We start from the raw sequence: 18,443 nt of genomic DNA, 5'->3' as shown, positions 1-18,443 counted from the left end.
ACTCTCTCTCTCCACTTCTCTCTCTCTCTCCACTTCTCTCTGTCTCTCACACTCCCTCACTCACACTCTCTCTCCAGTTCTCGCTGTCTCTCTCACTCCCTCACTCACACTCTCTCTCTCCACTTCTCTCTGACATTCTTACTCCCTCACTCACACTCTCTCTCCCCTTCTCACTGTCTCTCTCACTCCCTCTTCACACTCTGTCTCCACTTCTCTCTGACTCTCTCACTCCCTCACTGACACTCACTCTCTCCACTTCTCTCTGACTCTCTCACTCCCTCACTGACACTCTCTCTCTCCACTTCTCTCTGTCTCTCTCACTCCCTCACTCACACTTTCGATCTCCACTTCTCTCGGACTTTCTCACTCCCTCACTCTCACTCTCTCTCTCTCCACTTCTCTCTGACACTCTCACTCTCTCACTCACACTCTCTCTCTCCACTTCTCTCTGTCTCTCTCACTCCCTCACTCACACTCTCACTCCACTTCTCTCTGACTCTCTCATTTCATCACTCACACTCTCACTCCACTTCTCTCTGACTCTCTCATTTCATCACTCACACTCTCACTCCACGTCTCTGACTCTCTCATTTCATCACTCATACTCTCTCTCTCCACTTCTCTCTGACACTCTCACTCCCTCTTCACACACTCTCTCTCCACTTCTCTCTGACACTCTCAGTCCCTCACTCACACTCTCTCTCTCCACTTCTCTCTGTCTCTCTCACTCCCTCACTCACACTCTCTCTCTCCATTTCTCTGTCTCTGTCACTCCCTCACTCACAATCTCTCTCTCCACATCTCTCTGATACTCTCACTCTCTCTTCACAAACTCTCTCTCCACTTCTCTCTGACACTCTCACTCCCTCACTCACACTCTCTCTCTCCACTTCTCTCTGTCTCTCACACTTCCTCACTCACACTCTCTCTCTCCACTTCTCTCTGACACTCTCACTCCCTCACTCACACTCTCTCTCTCCACTTCTCTCTGTCTCTCTCACTCCCTCACTCACATTCTCTCTCTCCACTTCTCTCTGACTCTCTCACTCCCTCACTCACACTCTCTCTCTCCACTTCTCTCTGTCTCTCACACTCCCTCACTCACACTCTCTCTCTCCAGTTCTCGCTGCCTCTCTCAATCCCTCACTCACACTCTCTCTCTCCACTTCTCTCTGTCTCTCACACTTCCTCACTCACACTCTCTCTCTCCACTTCTCTCTGACACTCTCACTCCCTCACTCACACTCTCTCTCTCCACTTCTCTCTGTCTCTCTCACTCCCTCACTCACATTCTCTCTCTCCACTTCTCTCTGACTCTCTCACTCCCTCACTCACACTCTCTCTCTCCACTTCTCTCTGTCTCTCACACTCCCTCACTCACACTCTCTCTCTCCACTTCTCGCTGTCTCTCTCAATCCCTCACTCACACTCTCTCTCTCCACTTCTCTCTGTCTCTCTCACTCCCTCACTCACACTCTCTCTCTCCACTTCTCTCTGACACTCTCACTCCCTCACTCACACTCTCTCTCTCCACTTCTCTCTGACATTCTTACTCCCTCACTCACACTCTCTCTCCCCTTCTCGCTGTCTCTCTCACTCCCTCTTCACACTCTGTCTCCACTTCTCTCTGACTCTCTCACTCCCTCACTGACACTCACTCTCTACACTTCTCCCTGACTCTCTCACTCCCTCACTCAGTCTCTCTCTCTACTTCTCTCTTCTCTCTCAATCCCTCACTCACACCTTCTCTCTCCACTTCTCTCTGACTCTCTCACTCCCTCACTCTCACTCTCTCTCTCTCTCTCCACTTCTCTCTGACACTCTCACTCCCTCACTCACACTCTCTCTCTCTAATTCTCTCTGTCTCACTCACTCCCTCACTCACACTCTCACTCCACTTCTCTCTGATTCTCTCACTTCATCACTCACACTCTCTCTCTCCACTTCTCTCTGACATTCTTACTCCCTCACTCACACTCTCTCTCCCCTTCTCGCTGTCTCTCTCACTCCCTCTTCACACTATCTCCACTTCTCTCTGACTCTCTCACTCCCTCACTGACACTCACTCTCTCCACTTCTCTCTGACTCTCTCACTCCCTCACTCACACTCTCTCTCTCCACTTCTCCCTGACTCTCTCACTCCCTCACTCAGTCTCTCTCTCTACTTCTCTCTTCTCTCTCACTCCCTCACTCACATTCTCTCTCTCCACTTCTCTCTGACTCTCTCACTCCATCACTCACACTCTCTATCTCCACTTCTCTCTGTTTCTCTCACTCTCTCACTCACACTCTCTATCTCCACTTCTCTCTGTCTCTCTCACTCACACCCACTATCTCCACTTCTCTCTGTCTCTCACACTCCCTCACTCACACTCTCTCTCTCCAGTTCTCGCTGCCTCTCTCAATCCCTCACTCACACTCTCTCTCTCCACTTCTCTCTGTCTCTCTCACTCCCTCACTCACACTCTCTCTCTCCACTTCTCTCTGACACTCTCACTCCCTCACTCACACTCTCTCTCTCCACTTCTCTCTGTCTCTCACACTCCCTCACTCACACTCTCTCTCTCCACTTCTCTCTGTCTCTCTCACTCCCTCACTCACACTCTCTCTCTCCACTTCTCTCTGACATTCTTACTCCCTCACTCACACTCTCTCTCCCCTTCTCGCTGTCTCTCTCACTCCCTCTTCACACTCTCTCCACTTCTCATTGACTCTCTCACTCCCTCACTGACACTCACTCTCTCCACTTCTCTCTGACTCTCTCACTCCCTCACTCACACTCTCTCTCTCCACTTCTCCCTGACTCTCTCACTCCCTCACTCAGTCTCTCTCTCTACTTCTCTCTTCTCTCTCACTCCCTCACTCACATTCTCTCTCTCCACTTCTCTCTGACTCTCTCACTCCATCACTCACACTCTCTATCTCCACTTCTCTCTGTTTCTCTCACTCTCTCACTCACACTCTCTATCTCCACTTCTCTCTGTCTCTCTCACTCACACCCACTATCTCCACTTCTCTCTGTCTCTCACACTCCCTCACTCACACTCTCTCTCTCCAGTTCTCGCTGCCTCTCTCAATCCCTCACTCACACTCTCTCTCTCCACTTCTCTCTGTCTCTCTCACTCCCTCACTCACACTCTCTATCTCCACTTCTCTCTGACACTCTCACTCCCTCACTCACACTCTCTCTCTCCACTTCTCTCTGACATTCTTACTCCCTCACTCACACTCTCTCTCCCCTTCTCGCTGTCTCTCTCACTCCCTCTTCACACTCTCTCCACTTCTCATTGACTCTCTCACTCCCTCACTGACACTCACTCTCTCCACTTCTCCCTGACTCTCTCACTCCCTCACTCAGTCTCTCTCTCTACTTCTCTCTTCTCTCTCAATCCCTCACTCACACCTTCTCTCTCCACTTCTCTCTGACTCTCTCACTCCCTCACTCTCACTCTCTCTCTCCACTTCTCTCTGTCTCACTCACTCCCTCACTCACACTCTCACTCCACTTCTCTCTGATTCTCTCACTTCATCACTCACACTCTCTCTCTCCACTTCTCTCTGTCTCTCTCACTCCCTCACTCACACTCTCCCTCCACTTCTCTCTGACTCTCTCATTCTCTCACTCGCACTCTCTCTCTCCACTTCTCTCTGACACTCTCACTCCCTCACTCACACTCTCTCTCTCCACTTCTCTCTGTCACTTTCACTCCATCACTCACACTCTCTCTCCACTTCTCTCTGACAATCTCACTCCCTCACTCACACTCCCTCCCTCCACTTCTCTCTGTCTCTCACACTCCCTCACTCACACTCACTCTCTGCACTTCTCTCTGACTCTCTCACTCCCTCACTCATACTCTCAATCTCCGCTTCTCTCTGTCTCTCTCAATCCCTCACTCACACTCTCTCTCTCCACTTCTCTCTGTCTCTCTCACTCCCTCCCTCTCACTCTCTCTCCACTTCTCTCTGACAATCTCACTCTCTCACGCACACTTTCTCTCTCCACATCTCTCTGTCTCTCTCACTCCCCCACTCACACTCTCTCTCCACTTCATGTGATTCTCTCACTCCCTCACTCACACTCTCTCTCTCCACTTCTCTCTGTCTCTCTCACTCCCTCCCTCTCACTCTCTCTCTCCACTTCTCTCTGACAATCTCACTCCCACTCTCTCTCTCCATTTCTCTGTCTCTGTCACTCCCTCACTCACGCTCTCTATCTCCACTTCTCTCTGTCTCTCTCACTCACACCCACTATCTCCACTTCTCTCTGTCTCTCACACTCCCTCACTCACACTCTCTCTCCAGTTCTCGCTGTCTCTCTCACTCCCTCACTCACACTCTCTCTCCACTTCTCTCTGTCTCTCACACTCCCTCACTCACACTCTCTCTCTCCACTTCTCTCTGACACTCTCACTCCCTCACTCACACTCTCTCTCTCCACTTCTCTCTGACATTCTTACTCCCTCACTCACACTCTCTCTCCCCTTATCGCTGTCTCTCTCACTCCCTCTTCACACTCTCTCCACTTCTCTCTGACTCTCTCACTCCCTCACTGACACTCACTCTCTCCACTTCTCCCTGACTCTCTCACTCCCTCACTCACACTCTCTCTCTCCACTTCTCCCTGACTCTCTCACTCCCTCTTCACACTCTCTCCACTTCTCTCTGACTCTCTCACTCCCTCACTGACACTCACTCTCTCCACTTCTCTCTGACTCTCTCACTCCCTCACTGACACTCACTCTCTCCACTTCTCTCTGACTCTCACTCTCCCTCACTGACACTCACTCTCTCCACTTCTCTCTGACTCTCTCACTCCCTCACTCACACTCTCTCTCTCCACTTCTCCCTGACTCTCTCACTCCCTCACTCAGTCTCTCTCTCTACTTCTCTCTTCTCTCTCAATCCCTCACTCACACCTTCTCTCTCCACTTCTCTCTGACTCTCTCACTCCCTCACTCTCTCTCTCTCTCTCTCCACTTCTCTCTGACACTCTCACTCCCTCACTCACACTCTCTCTCTCCACTTCTCTCTGTCTCACTCACTCCCTCACTCACACTCTCACTCCACTTCTCTCTGATTCTCTCACTTCATCACTCACACTCTCTCTCTCCACTTCTCTCTGTCTCTCTCACTCCCTCACTCACACTCTCCCTCCACTTCTCTCTGACTCTCTCATTCTCTCACTCGCACTCTCTCTCTCCACTTCTATCTGTGACTCTCACTCCCTCACTCACACTCTCTCTCTCCACTTCTCTCTGTCTCTCACACTCCCTCACTCACACTCTCTCTCCACTTCTCGCTGTCTCTCTCAATCCCTCACTCACACTCTCTCTCCACTTCTCGCTGTCTCTCACACTCTCTCACTCACACTCTCTCTCTCCACTTCTCTCTGTCTCTCTCACTCCCTCACTCACACTCTCTCTCTCCACTTCTCTCTGACATTCTTACTCCCTCACTCACACTCTCTCTCCCCTTCTCGCTGTCTCTCTCACTCCCTCTTCACACTTTCTCTCCACTTCTCTCTGACTCTCTCACTCCCTCACTGACACTCTCTCTCTCCACTTCTCTCTGACTCTCTCACTCCCTCACTGACACTCTCTATCTCCACTTCTCTCTGTCTCTCTCACCCCCTCACTCACACTCTCTATCTCCACTTCTCTCTGTCTCTCTCACTCCCTCACTCACACTCTCTCTCTCCACTTCTCTCTGACTCTCTCACTCCATCACTCACACTCTCTCTCTCCACTTCTCCCTGACTCTCTCACTCCCTCACTCAGTCTCCCTCTCTACTTCTCTCTTCTCTCTCACTCCCTCACTCACAGTCTCTCTCTCCACATCTCTCTGACACACTCACTCCCTCTTCACAATCTCTCTCTCCACTTCTCTGTCTCTGTCACTCCCACACTCACACTCTCTCTCTCCACTTCTCTCTCTCAGTCTCACTCCCTCACTCACACTTTCTCTCTACACATCTCTCTCTCAGTCTCACTCCCTCACTCACAGTCACTCTCCAATTCTCTCTGAATCTCTCACTCCCTCACTCACACTCTCTCTCTCCACTTCTCTCTGTCTCTCTCACTCCCTCCCTCTCACTCTCTCTCTCCACTTCTCTCTGTCTCTGTCACTCCCACACTCACACTCTCTCTCTCCACTTCTCTCTCTCAGTCTCACTCCCTCACTCACACTTTCTCTCTACACTTCTCTCTCTCAGTCTCACTCCCTCACTCACAGTCACTCTCCAATTCTCTCTGAATCTCTCACTCCCTCACTCACACTCTCTCTCTCCACTTCTCTCTGTCTCTCTCACTCCCTCACTCACACTCTCTCTCTCCACTTCTCTCTGTCTCTCTCACTCCCTCCCTCTCACTCTCTCTCTCCACTTCTCTCTGACAATCTCACTCTCTCACGCACACTTTCTCTCTCCACATCTCTCTGTCACTCTCACTCCCCCACTCACACTCTCTCTCCACTTCATGTGATTCTCTCAATCCCTCACTCACATTCTCTCTCTCCACCTGTCTCTGACTCTCTCACTCCCTCACTCACGCTCTCTATCTCCACTTCTCTCTGTCTCTCTCACTCACACCCACTATCTCCACTTCTCTCTGTCTCTCACACTTCCTCACTCACACTCTCTCTCCAGTTCTCGCTGTCTCTCTCAATCCCTCACTCACACTCTCTCTCTCCACTTCTCTCTGTCTCTCTCAATCCCTCACTCACACTCTCTCTCTCCACTTCTCTCTGTCTCTCTCACTCTCTCACTCACACTCTCTCTCTCCACTTCTCTCTCTCTCTCCACTTCTCTCTGTCTCTCACACTCCCTCACTCACACTCTCTCTCCAGTTCTCGCTGTCTCTCTCAATCCCTCACTCACACTCTCTCTCTCCACTTCTCTCTCTCTCTCCACTTCTCTCTGTCTCTCACACTCCCTCACTCACACTCTCTCTCCAGTTCTCGCTGTCTCTCTCAATCCCTCACTCACACTCTCTCTCTCCACTTCTCTCTGACATTCTTACTCCCTCACTCACACTCTCTCTCCCCTTCTCACTGTCTCTCTCACTCCCTCTTCACACTCTGTCTCCACTTCTCTCTGACTCTCTCACTCCCTCACTGACACTCACTCTCTCCACTTCTCTCTGACTCTCTCACTCCCTCACTGACACTCTCTATCTCCACTTCTCTCTGTCTCTCTCACTCCCTCACTCACACTTTCGATCTCCACTTCTCTCTGTCTCTCTCACTCCCTCACACACACCTTCTCTCTCCACTTCTCTCGGACTTTCTCACTCCCTCACTCTCACTCTCTCTCTCTCCACTTCTCTCTGACACTCTCACTCTCTCACTCACACTCTCTCTCTCCACTTCTCTCTGTCTCTCTCACTCCCTCACTCACACTCTCACTCCACTTCTCTCTGACTCTCTCATTTCATCACTCACACTCTCACTCCACTTCTCTGACTCTCTCATTTCATCACTCATACTCTCTCTCTCCACTTCTCTCTGTCTCTCTCACTCCCTCACACACTCTCTCTCTCCACTTCTCTCTGACACTCTCACTCCCTCTTCACACACTCTCTCTCCACTTCTCTCTGACACTCTCAGTCCCTCACTCACACTCTCTCTCTCCACTTCTCTCTGACACTCTCACTCCCTCACTCACACTCTCTCTCTCCATTTCTCTGTCTCTGTCACTCCCTCACTCACAATCTCTCTCTCCACATCTCTCTGATACTCTCACTCTCTCTTCACAAACTCTCTCTCCACTTCTCTCTGACACTCTCACTCCCTCACTCACACTCTCTCTCTCCACTTCTCTCTGTCTCTCTCACTCTCTCCCTCTCACTCTCTCTCTCCACTTCATTTGATTCTCGCACTCCCTCACTCACATTCTCTCTCTCCACTTCTCTCTGACTCTCTCACTCCATCACTCACACTCTCTATCTCCACTTCTCTCTGTCTCTCTCACTCACACCCACTATCTCCACTTCTCTCTGTCTCTCACACTTCCTCACTCACACTCTCTCTCCAGTTCTCGCTGTCTCTCTCAATCCCTCACTCACACTCTCTCTCTCCACTTCTCTCTGTCTCTCTCAATCCCTCACTCACACTCTCTCTCTCCACTTCTCTCTGTCTCTCTCACTCTCTCACTCACACTCTCTCTCTCCACTTCTCTCTCTCTCTCCACTTCTCTCTGTCTCTCACACTCCCTCACTCACACTCTCTCTCCAGTTCTCGCTGTCTCTCTCAATCCCTCACTCACACTCTCTCTCTCCACTTCTCTCTCTCTCTCCACTTCTCTCTGTCTCTCACACTCCCTCACTCACACTCTCTCTCCAGTTCTCGCTGTCTCTCTCAATCCCTCACTCACACTCTCTCTCTCCACTTCTCTCTGACATTCTTACTCCCTCACTCACACTCTCTCTCCCCTTCTCACTGTCTCTCTCACTCCCTCTTCACACTCTGTCTCCACTTCTCTCTGACTCTCTCACTCCCTCACTGACACTCACTCTCTCCACTTCTCTCTGACTCTCTCACTCCCTCACTGACACTCTCTATCTCCACTTCTCTCTGTCTCTCTCACTCCCTCACTCACACTTTCGATCTCCACTTCTCTCTGTCTCTCTCACTCCCTCACACACACCTTCTCTCTCCACTTCTCTCGGACTTTCTCACTCCCTCACTCTCACTCTCTCTCTCTCCACTTCTCTCTGACACTCTCACTCTCTCACTCACACTCTCTCTCTCCACTTCTCTCTGTCTCTCTCACTCCCTCACTCACACTCTCACTCCACTTCTCTCTGACTCTCTCATTTCATCACTCACACTCTCACTCCACTTCTCTCTGACTCTCTCATTTCATCACTCACACTCTCACTCCACTTCTCTGACTCTCTCATTTCATCACTCATACTCTCTCTCTCCACTTCTCTCTGTCTCTCTCACTCCCTCACACACTCTCTCTCTCCACTTCTCTCTGACACTCTCACTCCCTCTTCACACACTCTCTCTCCACTTCTCTCTGACACTCTCAGTCCCTCACTCACACTCTCTCTCTCCACTTCTCTCTGACACTCTCACTCCCTCACTCACACTCTCTCTCTCCATTTCTCTGTCTCTGTCACTCCCTCACTCACAATCTCTCTCTCCACATCTCTCTGATACTCTCACTCTCTCTTCACAAACTCTCTCTCCACTTCTCTCTGACACTCTCACTCCCTCACTCACACTCTCTCTCTCCACTTCTCTCTGTCTCTCTCACTCTCTCCCTCTCACTCTCTCTCTCCACTTCATTTGATTCTCGCACTCCCTCACTCACATTCTCTCTCTCCACTTCTCTCTGACTCTCTCACTCCATCACTCACACTCTCTATCTCCACTTCTCTCTGTCTCTCTCACTCACACCCACTATCTCCACTTCTCTCTGTCTCTCACACTCCCTCACTCACACTCTCTCTCCAGTTCTCGCTGTCTCTCTCAATCCCTCACTCACACTCTCTCTCTCCACTTCTCTCTGTCTCTCTCACTCCCTCACTCACACTCTCTCTCTCCACTTCTCTCTGTCTCTCACACTCCCTCACTCACACTCTCTCTCTCCACTTCTCTCTGACACTCTCACTCCCTCACTCACACTCTCTCTCTCCACTTCTCTCTGTCTCTCTCACTCCCTCACTCACATTCTCTCTCTCCACTTCTCTCTGACTCTCTCACTCCCTCACTCACACTCTCTCTCCACTTCTCTCTGTCTCTCACACTCCCTCACTCACACTCTCTCTCTCCACTTCTCGCTGTCTCTCTCAATCCCTCACTCACACTCTCTCTCTCCACTTCTCTCTGTCTCTCTCACTCCCTCACTCACACTCTCTCTCTCCACTTCTCTCTGACACTCTCACTCCCTCACTCACACTCTCTCTCTCCACTTCTCTCTGACATTCTTACTCCCTCACTCACACTCTCTCTCCCCTTCTCGCTGTCTCTCTCACTCCCTCTTCACACTCTCTCCACTTCTCTCTGACTCTCTCACTCCCTCACTGACACTCACTCTCTCCACTTCTCTCTGACTCTCTCACTCCCTCACTCACACTCTCTCTCTCCACTTCTCCCTGACTCTCTCACTCCCTCACTCAGTCTCTCTCTCTACTTCTCTCTTCTCTCTCAATCCCTCACTCACACCTTCTCTCTCCACTTCTCTCTGACTCTCTCACTCCCTCACTCTCACTCTCTCTCTCCACTTCTCTCTGTCTCTCTCACTCCCTCACTCTCACTCTCTCTCTCTCTCTCCACTTCTCTCTGACACTCTCACTCCCTCACTCACACTCTCTCTCTCCACTTCTCTCTGTCTCACTCACTCCCTCACTCACACTCTCACTCCACTTCTCTCTGATTCTCTCACTTCATCACTCACACTCTCTCTCTCCACTTCTCTCTGTCTCTCTCACTCCCTCACTCACACTCTCCCTCCACTTCTCTCTGACTCTCTCATTCTCTCACTCGCACTCTCTCTCTCCACTTCTATCTGTGACTCTCACTCCCTCACTCACACTCTCTCTCTCCACTTCTCTCTGTCTCTCACACTCCCTCACTCACACTCTCTCTCCACTTCTCTCTGTCTCTCTCAATCCCTCACTCACACTCTCTCTCTCCACTTCTCTCTGACATTCTTACTCCCTCACTCACACTCTCTCTCCCCTTCTCGCTGTCTCTCTCACTCCCTCTTCACACTTTCTCTCCACTTCTCTCTGACTCTCTCACTCCCTCACTGACACTCTCTCTCTCCACTTCTCTCTGACTCTCTCACTCCCTCACTGACACTCTCTATCTCCACTTCTCTCTGTCTCTCTCACTCCCTCACTCACACTCTCTCTCTCCACTTCTCTCTGACTCTCTCACTCCATCACTCACACTCTCTCTCTCCACTTCTCCCTGACTCTCTCACTCCCTCACTCAGTCTCCCTCTCTACTTCTCTCTTCTCTCTCACTCCCTCACTCACAGTCTCTCTCTCCACATCTCTCTGACACACTCACTCCCTCTTCACAATCTCTCTCTCCACTTCTCTCTGTCTCTCTCACTCCCTCACTCACACTCTCTCTCTCCACTTCTCTCTGACTCTCTCACTCCATCACTCACACTCTCTCTCTCCACTTCTCCCTGACTCTCTCACTCCCTCACTCAGTCTCCCTCTCTACTTCTCTCTTCTCTCTCACTCCCTCACTCACAGTCTCTCTCTCCACATCTCTCTGACACACTCACTCCCTCTTCACAATCTCTCTCTCCACTTCTCTGTCTCTGTCACTCCCACACTCACACTCTCTCTCTCCACTTCTCTCTCTCAGTCTCACTCCCTCACTCACAGTCACTCTCCAATTCTCTCTGAATCTCTCACTCCCTCACTCACACTCTCTCTCTCCACTTCTCTCTGTCTCTCTCACTCCCTCCCTCTCACTCTCTCTCTCCACTTCTCTCTGGCAATCTCACTCTCTCACGCACACTTTCTCTCTCCACATCTCTCTGTCACTCTCACTCCCCCACTCACACTCTCTCTCCACTTCATGTGATTCTCTCAATCCCTCACTCACATTCTCTCTCTCCACCTGTCTCTGACTCTCTCACTCCCTCACTCACGCTCTCTATCTCCACTTCTCTCTGTCTCTCTCACTCACACCCACTATCTCCACTTCTCTCTGTCTCTCACACTTCCTCACTCACACTCTCTCTCCAGTTCTCGCTGTCTCTCTCAATCCCTCACTCACACTCTCTCTCTCCACTTCTCTCTGTCTCTCTCACTCCCTCACTCACACTCTCTCTCTCCACTTCTCTCTGACTCTCTCACTCCCTCACTCACACTCTCTCTCTCCACTTCTCTCTGTCTCTCACACTCCCTCACTCACACACTCTCTCCACTTCTCGCTGTCTCTCTCAATCCCTCACTCACACTCTCTCTCTCCACTTCTCTCTGACTCTCTCACTCCATCACTCACACTCTCTCTCTCCACTTCTCCCTGACTCTCTCACTCCCTCACTCAGTCTCCCTCTCTACTTCTCTCTTCTCTCTCACTCCCTCACTCACAGTCTCTCTCTCCACATCTCTCTGACACACTCACTCCCTCTTCACAATCTCTCTCTCCACTTCTCTGTCTCTGTCACTCCCACACTCACACTCTCTCTCTCCACTTCTCTCTCTCAGTCTCACTCCCTCACTCACACTTTCTCTCTACATTTCTCTCTCTCAGTCTCACTCCCTCACTCACAGTCACTCTCCAATTCTCTCTGAATCTCTCACTCCCTCACTCACACTCTCTCTCTCCACTTCTCTCTGTCTCTCTCACTCCCTCCCTCTCACTCTCTCTCTCCACTTCTCTCTGGCAATCTCACTCTCTCACGCACACTTTCTCTCTCCACATCTCTCTGTCACTCTCACTCCCCCACTCACACTCTCTCTCCACTTCATGTGATTCTCTCAATCCCTCACTCACATTCTCTCTCTCCACTTGTCTCTGACTCTCTCACTCCCTCACTCACGCTCTCTATCTCCACTTCTCTCTGTCTCTCTCACTCACACCCACTATCTCCACTTCTCTCTGTCTCTCTCACCCCCTCACTCACACTCTCTATCTCCACTTCTCTCTGTCTCTCTCACTCCCTCACTCACACTCTCTCTCTCCACTTCTCTCTGTTTCTCTCACTCTCTCACTCACGCTCTCTATCTCCACTTCTCTCTGTCTCTCTCACTCACACCCACTATCTCCACTTCTCTCTGTCTCTCACACTTCCTCACTCACACACTCTCTCCACTTCTCGCTGTCTCTCTCAATCCCTCACTCACACTCTCTCTCTCCACTTCTCTCTGTCTCTCTCACTCTCTCACTCACACTCTCTCTCTCCACTTCTCTCTCTCTCTCCACTTCTCTCTGTCTCTCACACTCCCTCACTCACACTCTCTCTCCAGTTCTCGCTGTCTCTCTCAATCCCTCACTCACACTCTCTCTCTCCACTTCTCTCTGACATTCTTACTCCCTCACTCACACTCTCTCTCCCCTTCTCACTGTCTCTCTCACTCCCTCTTCACACTCTGTCTCCACTTCTCTCTGACTCTCTCACTCCCTCACTGACACTCACTCTCTCCAATTCTCCCTGACTCTCTCACTCCCTCACTGACACTCTCTATCTCCACTTCTCTCTGTCTCTCTCACTCCCTCACTCACACTTTCGATCTCCACTTCTCTCTGTCTCTCTCACTCCCTCACTCACACCTTCTCTCTCCACTTCTCTCGGACTCTCTCACTCCCTCACTCTCACTCTCTCTCTCTCCACTTCTCTCTGACACTCTCACTCTCTCACTCACACTCTCTCTCTCCACTTCTCTCTGTCTCTCTCACTCCCTCACTCACACTCTCACTCCACTTCTCTCTGACTCTCTCATTTCATCACTCATACTCTCTCTCTCCACTTCTCTCTGTCTCTCTCACTCCCTCACACACTCTCTCTCTCCACTTCTCTCTGACACTCTCACTCCCTCTTCACACACTCTCTCTCCACTTCTCTCTGTCTCTCTCAGTCCCTCACTCATACTCTCTCTCCACTTCTCTCTGACACTCTCACTCCCTCACTCACACTCTCTCTCTCCATTTCTCTGTCTCTGTCACTCCCTCACTCACAATCTCTCTCTCCACATCTCTCTGATACTCTCACTCTCTCTTCACAAACTCTCTCTCCACTTCTCTCTGACACTCTCACTCCCTCACTCACACTCTCTCTCTCCACTTCTCTCTGTCTCTCTCACTCTCTCCCTCTCACTCTCTCTCTCCACTTCATTTGATTCTCTCACTCCCTCACTCACACTCTCCCTCCACTTCTCTCTGACTCTCTCATTCTCTCACTCACATTCTCTCTCTCCACTTCTCTCTGTCTCTCTCACTCTCTCACTCACACTCTCTATCTCCACTTCTCTCTGTCTCTCTCACTCACACCCACTATCTCCACTTCTCTCTGTCTCTCACACTCCCTCACTCACACTCTCTCTCCAGTTCTCGCTGTCTCTCTCAATCCCTCACTCACACTCTCTCTCTCCACTTCTCTCTGTCTCTCACACTCCCTCACTCACACTCTCTCTCCAGTTCTCGCTGCCTCTCTCACTCCCTCACTCACACTCTCTCTCTCCACTTCTCTCTGTCTCTCTCAATCCCTCACTCACACTCTCTCTCTCCACTTCTCTCTGACATTCTTACTCCCTCACTCACACTCTCTCTCCCCTTCTCGCTGTCTCTCTCACTCCCTCTTCACACTCTCTCCACTTCTCATTGACTCTCTCACTCCCTCTTCACACTCTCTCCACTTCTCTCTGACTCTCTCACTCCCTCACTCACACTCTCTCTCTCCACTTCTCCCTGACTCTCTCACTCCCTCACTCTCACTCTCTCTCTCTCTCCACTTCTCTCTGACACTCTCACTCCCTCACTCACACTCTCTCTCTCCACTTCTCTCTGTCTCACTCACTCCCTCACTCACACTCTCACTCCACTTCTCTCTGATTCTCTCACTTCATCACTCACACTCTCTCTCTCCACTTCTCTGTCTCTCTCACTCCCTCACTCACACTCTCCCTCCACTTCTCTCTGATTCTCTCATTCTCTCACTCGCACTCTCTCTCTCCACTTCTATCTGTGACTCTCACTCCCTCACTCACACTCTCTCTCTCCACTTCTCTCTGACACTCTCACTCCCTCACTCACACTCTCTCTCTCCACTTCTCTCTGTCACTTTCACTCCATCACTCACACTCTCTCTCCACTTCTCTCTGACACTCTCACTCCCTCACTCACACTCCCTCCCTCCACTTCTCTCTGTCTCTCACACTCCCTCACTCACACTCACTCTCTGCACTTCTCTCTGACTCTCTCACTCCCTCACTCATACTCTCAATCTCCGCTTCTCTCTGTCTCTCTCACTCTCTCACTCACACTCTCTCTCATCACTTCTCTCTGACACTCTCACTCCCTCACTCACGCTATCTCTCTCCACTTCTCTCTGTCTCTCTCACTCTCTCACTCACACTCTCTCTCTCCAATTCTCTCTGACTCTCTCACTCCCTCACGCACACTCTCTCTCTCCACTTCTCTCTGACTCTCTCACTCACTCACTCCTACTCTCTCTCTCCACTTCTCTCTGACACTCTCACTCCCTCACTCACACTCTCTCTCTCCACTTCTCTCTGTCTCTCTCACTCCATCACTCAAACTCTCTCTATCCACTTCTCTCTTTCTCTCTCACTCCATCACTCACACTCTCTCTCTCTACTTCTCTCTGACTCTCTCACTCCCTCACTCACACTCTCTCTCTCCTCTTCTCTCTGACACTCTCACTCCTTCCTTTTCAGGATCCAGTCAGGGATGGGGAAGCGAAGATCAAGGCAGATTACGCTCAGCTCCATGACGAGATGCAAAACGCATTCCGCAATCTGGAGGATTAAAGCAATGGACAGGCTGATCGACCATGGGAGGTGTCACCCTGAGCTTAATTCAGGACATTACTCATAGAGAAGTGATCGCCAAGCATGTTCCCCACATCAAATTCAAATAAAATCAGTGCTTCTGAGCTGCTCACTGAATTTTTATTTTAATTAGTCCAGGTTTTGTGCGTTTAAAGGGGGAGAGGAGGGTGAGAGGGTTAATCCCCCCTCCGACAGGGAACAAGCTGCTTGTTGTGTATAAATAGGAAGTGGTGGGCTTGAATGTTAATCCCTGTCCCATAGTGAGCAGACTGTCTGTTGTGTGTAAATGGGAAGAGGTGAGTGAGAGGGTTAATCCCCCTCCGAGAGGGACCAGGCTGCCCGGTGTGTGTAAATGGTGAGACGTGGGTGAGAGGGTTAATCCCCCTCCGATAGGGACCAGGCTGCCCGGTGTGTGTAAATGGTGAGACGTGGGTGAGAGGGTTAATCCCCCTCCGATAGGGACCAGGCTGCCCGGTGTGTGTAAATGGTGAGACGTGGGTGAGAGGGTTAATCCCCCTCCGATAGGGACCAGGCTGCCCGGTGTGTGTAAATGGTGAGACGTGGGTGAGAGGGTTAATCCCCCTCCGATAGGGAACAGACTGTCCGGTGTTTTTAAATGGTGAGACGTGGGTGAGAGGGTTAATCCCCCTCCGATAGGGAACAGACTGCCCGGTGTATGTAAAGGGGGAGAGGTGGGTGAGAGGGTTAATCGACCTTCGATAGGGAACAGACTGCCCTGTGTGTGTAAATGGTGAGACGTGGGTGAGTGGGTTAATCCACCTTCGATAAGGAACAGACTGCCCGGTGTGTGTAAATGGGGAGACGTGTGTGAGAGGGTTAATCCCCCTCCGATAGGGAACAGACTGCCCGGTGTGTGTAAATGGGGAGAGGTGGGTGAGAGGGTTAATCCCCCTCCGATAGGGAACAGACTGCCCGGTGTGTGTAAATGGGGAGAGGTGGGTGAGAGGGTTAATCCGCCTCCGATAGGGAACAGTCTGCCTGGTGTGTATAAATAGGAAGTGGTGGGCGTGAATGATAATCCCTCTCCCATAGGTTACAGACCACCCGCTGTGTGTGTACATGGGAAATGGTTAGTTAGATGTTTAATCCCCTCCGATAGGGAACAGTCTGTCCGGTGTGTGTAAATGTGGACAGGTGTGTGAGAGGGTTAATCCCCCTCATATAGGGAACAGTCTGCCCGGTGTGTGTAAATGGGGGAGAGGTGGGTGAGAGGGTTAATCCCCCTCTGATAGAGAACAGGCTGCCCGGTGTGTGTAAATGGTGAGAGGTGGGTGAGAGGGTTAATCCGCCTCCGATAGGGAACAGACTGCCCGGTGTGTGTAAATGTGGACAGGTGTGTGAGAGGGTTAATCCCCCTCATATAGGGAACAGTCTGCCCGGTGTGTGTAAATGGGGAGAGGTGGGTGAGAGGGTTAATCCCCCTCCGATAGGGAACAGACTGCCCGGTGTGTGTAAATGGGGAGAGGTGGGTGAGAGGGTTAATCCCCCTCCGATAGGGAACAGACTGCCCGGTGTGTGTAAATGGGGGAGAGGTGGGTGAGAGGGTTAATCCCCCTCCGATAGGGAACAGACTGCCCGGTGTGTGTAAATGGGGAGACGTGTGTGAGAGGGTTAATCCGCCTCCGATAGGGAACAGTCTGCCCGGTGTGTGTAAATGGGGAGACGTGTGTGAGAGGGTTAATCCCCCTCCAATAGGGAACAGACTGCCCGGTGTGTGTAAATGGGGAGACGTGTGTGAGAGGGTTAATCCGCCTCCGATAGGGAACAGTCTGCCTGGTGTGTATAAATAGGAAGTGGTGGGCGTGAATGATAATCCCCCTCCCATAGGTTACAGACCACCCGCTGTGTGTGTACATGGGAAATGGTGGGTTAGATGTTTAATCCCCTCTGATAGGGAACAGTCTGTCCGGTGTTTTTAAATGGTGAGACGTGGGTGAGAGGGTTAATTCCCCCTCCGATAGGGAACAGACTGCCCGGTGTGTGTAAATGGTGAGACGTGGGTGAGAGGATTAATCCACCTCCGATAGGGAACAGTCTGCCCGGTGTGTGTAAATGGGGAGAGGTGGGTGAGAGGGTTAATCCCCCCTCCGACAGGGAACAAGCTGCTCGTTGTGTATAAATAGGAAGTGGTGGGCTTGAATGTTAATCCCTGTCCCATAGTGAACAGGCTGACTGTTGTGTGTAAATGGGAAGAGGTGAGTGAAATGATCAATCTCTCTTCGATAGGGGAACAGACTGCCCGGTGTGTGTAAATGGGGGAGAGGTGGGTGAGAGGGTTAATCCCCCTCCGATAGGGGAACAGACTGCCCGGTGTTTGTAAATGGGGGAGAGGTGGGTGAGAGGGTTAATCCCCCTCCGATAGGGGAACAGACTGCCCGGTGTGTGTAAATGGGGGAAGAGGTGGGTGAGAGGGTTAATCCCCCTCCGATAGGGGAACAGACTGCCCGGTGTGTGTGTAAATGGGGGAAGAGGTGGGTGAGAGGGTTAATCCGCCTCCGATAGGGGAACAGACTGCCCGGTGTGTGTGTAAATGGGGGAAGAGGTGGGTGAGAGGGTTAATCCCCCTCCGATAGGGGAACAGACTGCCCGGTGTGTGTGTAAATGGGGGAAGAGGTGGGTGAGAGGGTTAATCCCCCTCCGATAGGGGAACAGACTGCCCGGTGTGTGTGTAAATGGGGGAAGAGGTGGGTGAGAGGGTTAATCCCCTCCGATAGGGGAACAGACTGCCCGGTGTGTGTGTAAATGGGGGAAGAGGTGGGTGAGAGGGTTAATCCCCCTCCGATAGGGGAACAGACTGCCCGGTGTGTGTGTAAATGGGGGAAGAGGTGGGTGAGAGGGTTAATCCCCCTCCGATAGGGGAACAGACCGCCCGCTGTGTGTGTAAATGGGGGAGAGGTGGGTGAGAGGGTTAATCTCCCCCACCTCACCCCCCCC

General features: G+C 51.4%; 1 protein-coding gene across 2 annotated transcripts in view; it reads left to right on the top strand.

Moving 5' to 3' along the window:
• LOC121273478 (V-type proton ATPase catalytic subunit A-like) overlaps positions 1-15,579 on the top strand; it is a 160,730-nt gene extending 145,151 nt beyond the window's left edge. For both annotated transcript variants that reach the window (XM_041180645.1, XM_041180644.1), the window contains exon 15: positions 15,375-15,579. In XM_041180645.1, coding sequence (XP_041036579.1) covers positions 15,375-15,467 — 93 coding nt within the window. In that variant the 3' untranslated portion in view covers positions 15,468-15,579. The remainder of the gene's footprint in view (positions 1-15,374) is intronic.
• Positions 15,580-18,443: the final 2,864 nt, after the last annotated feature.

The sequence above is a fragment of the Carcharodon carcharias genome (assembly GCF_017639515.1).
Source record: "Carcharodon carcharias isolate sCarCar2 chromosome 24 unlocalized genomic scaffold, sCarCar2.pri SUPER_24_unloc_1, whole genome shotgun sequence".
NCBI classification, from domain to species: domain Eukaryota; kingdom Metazoa; phylum Chordata; class Chondrichthyes; order Lamniformes; family Lamnidae; genus Carcharodon; species Carcharodon carcharias.
This window is presented reverse-complemented; position numbering and strand designations above follow the sequence as displayed.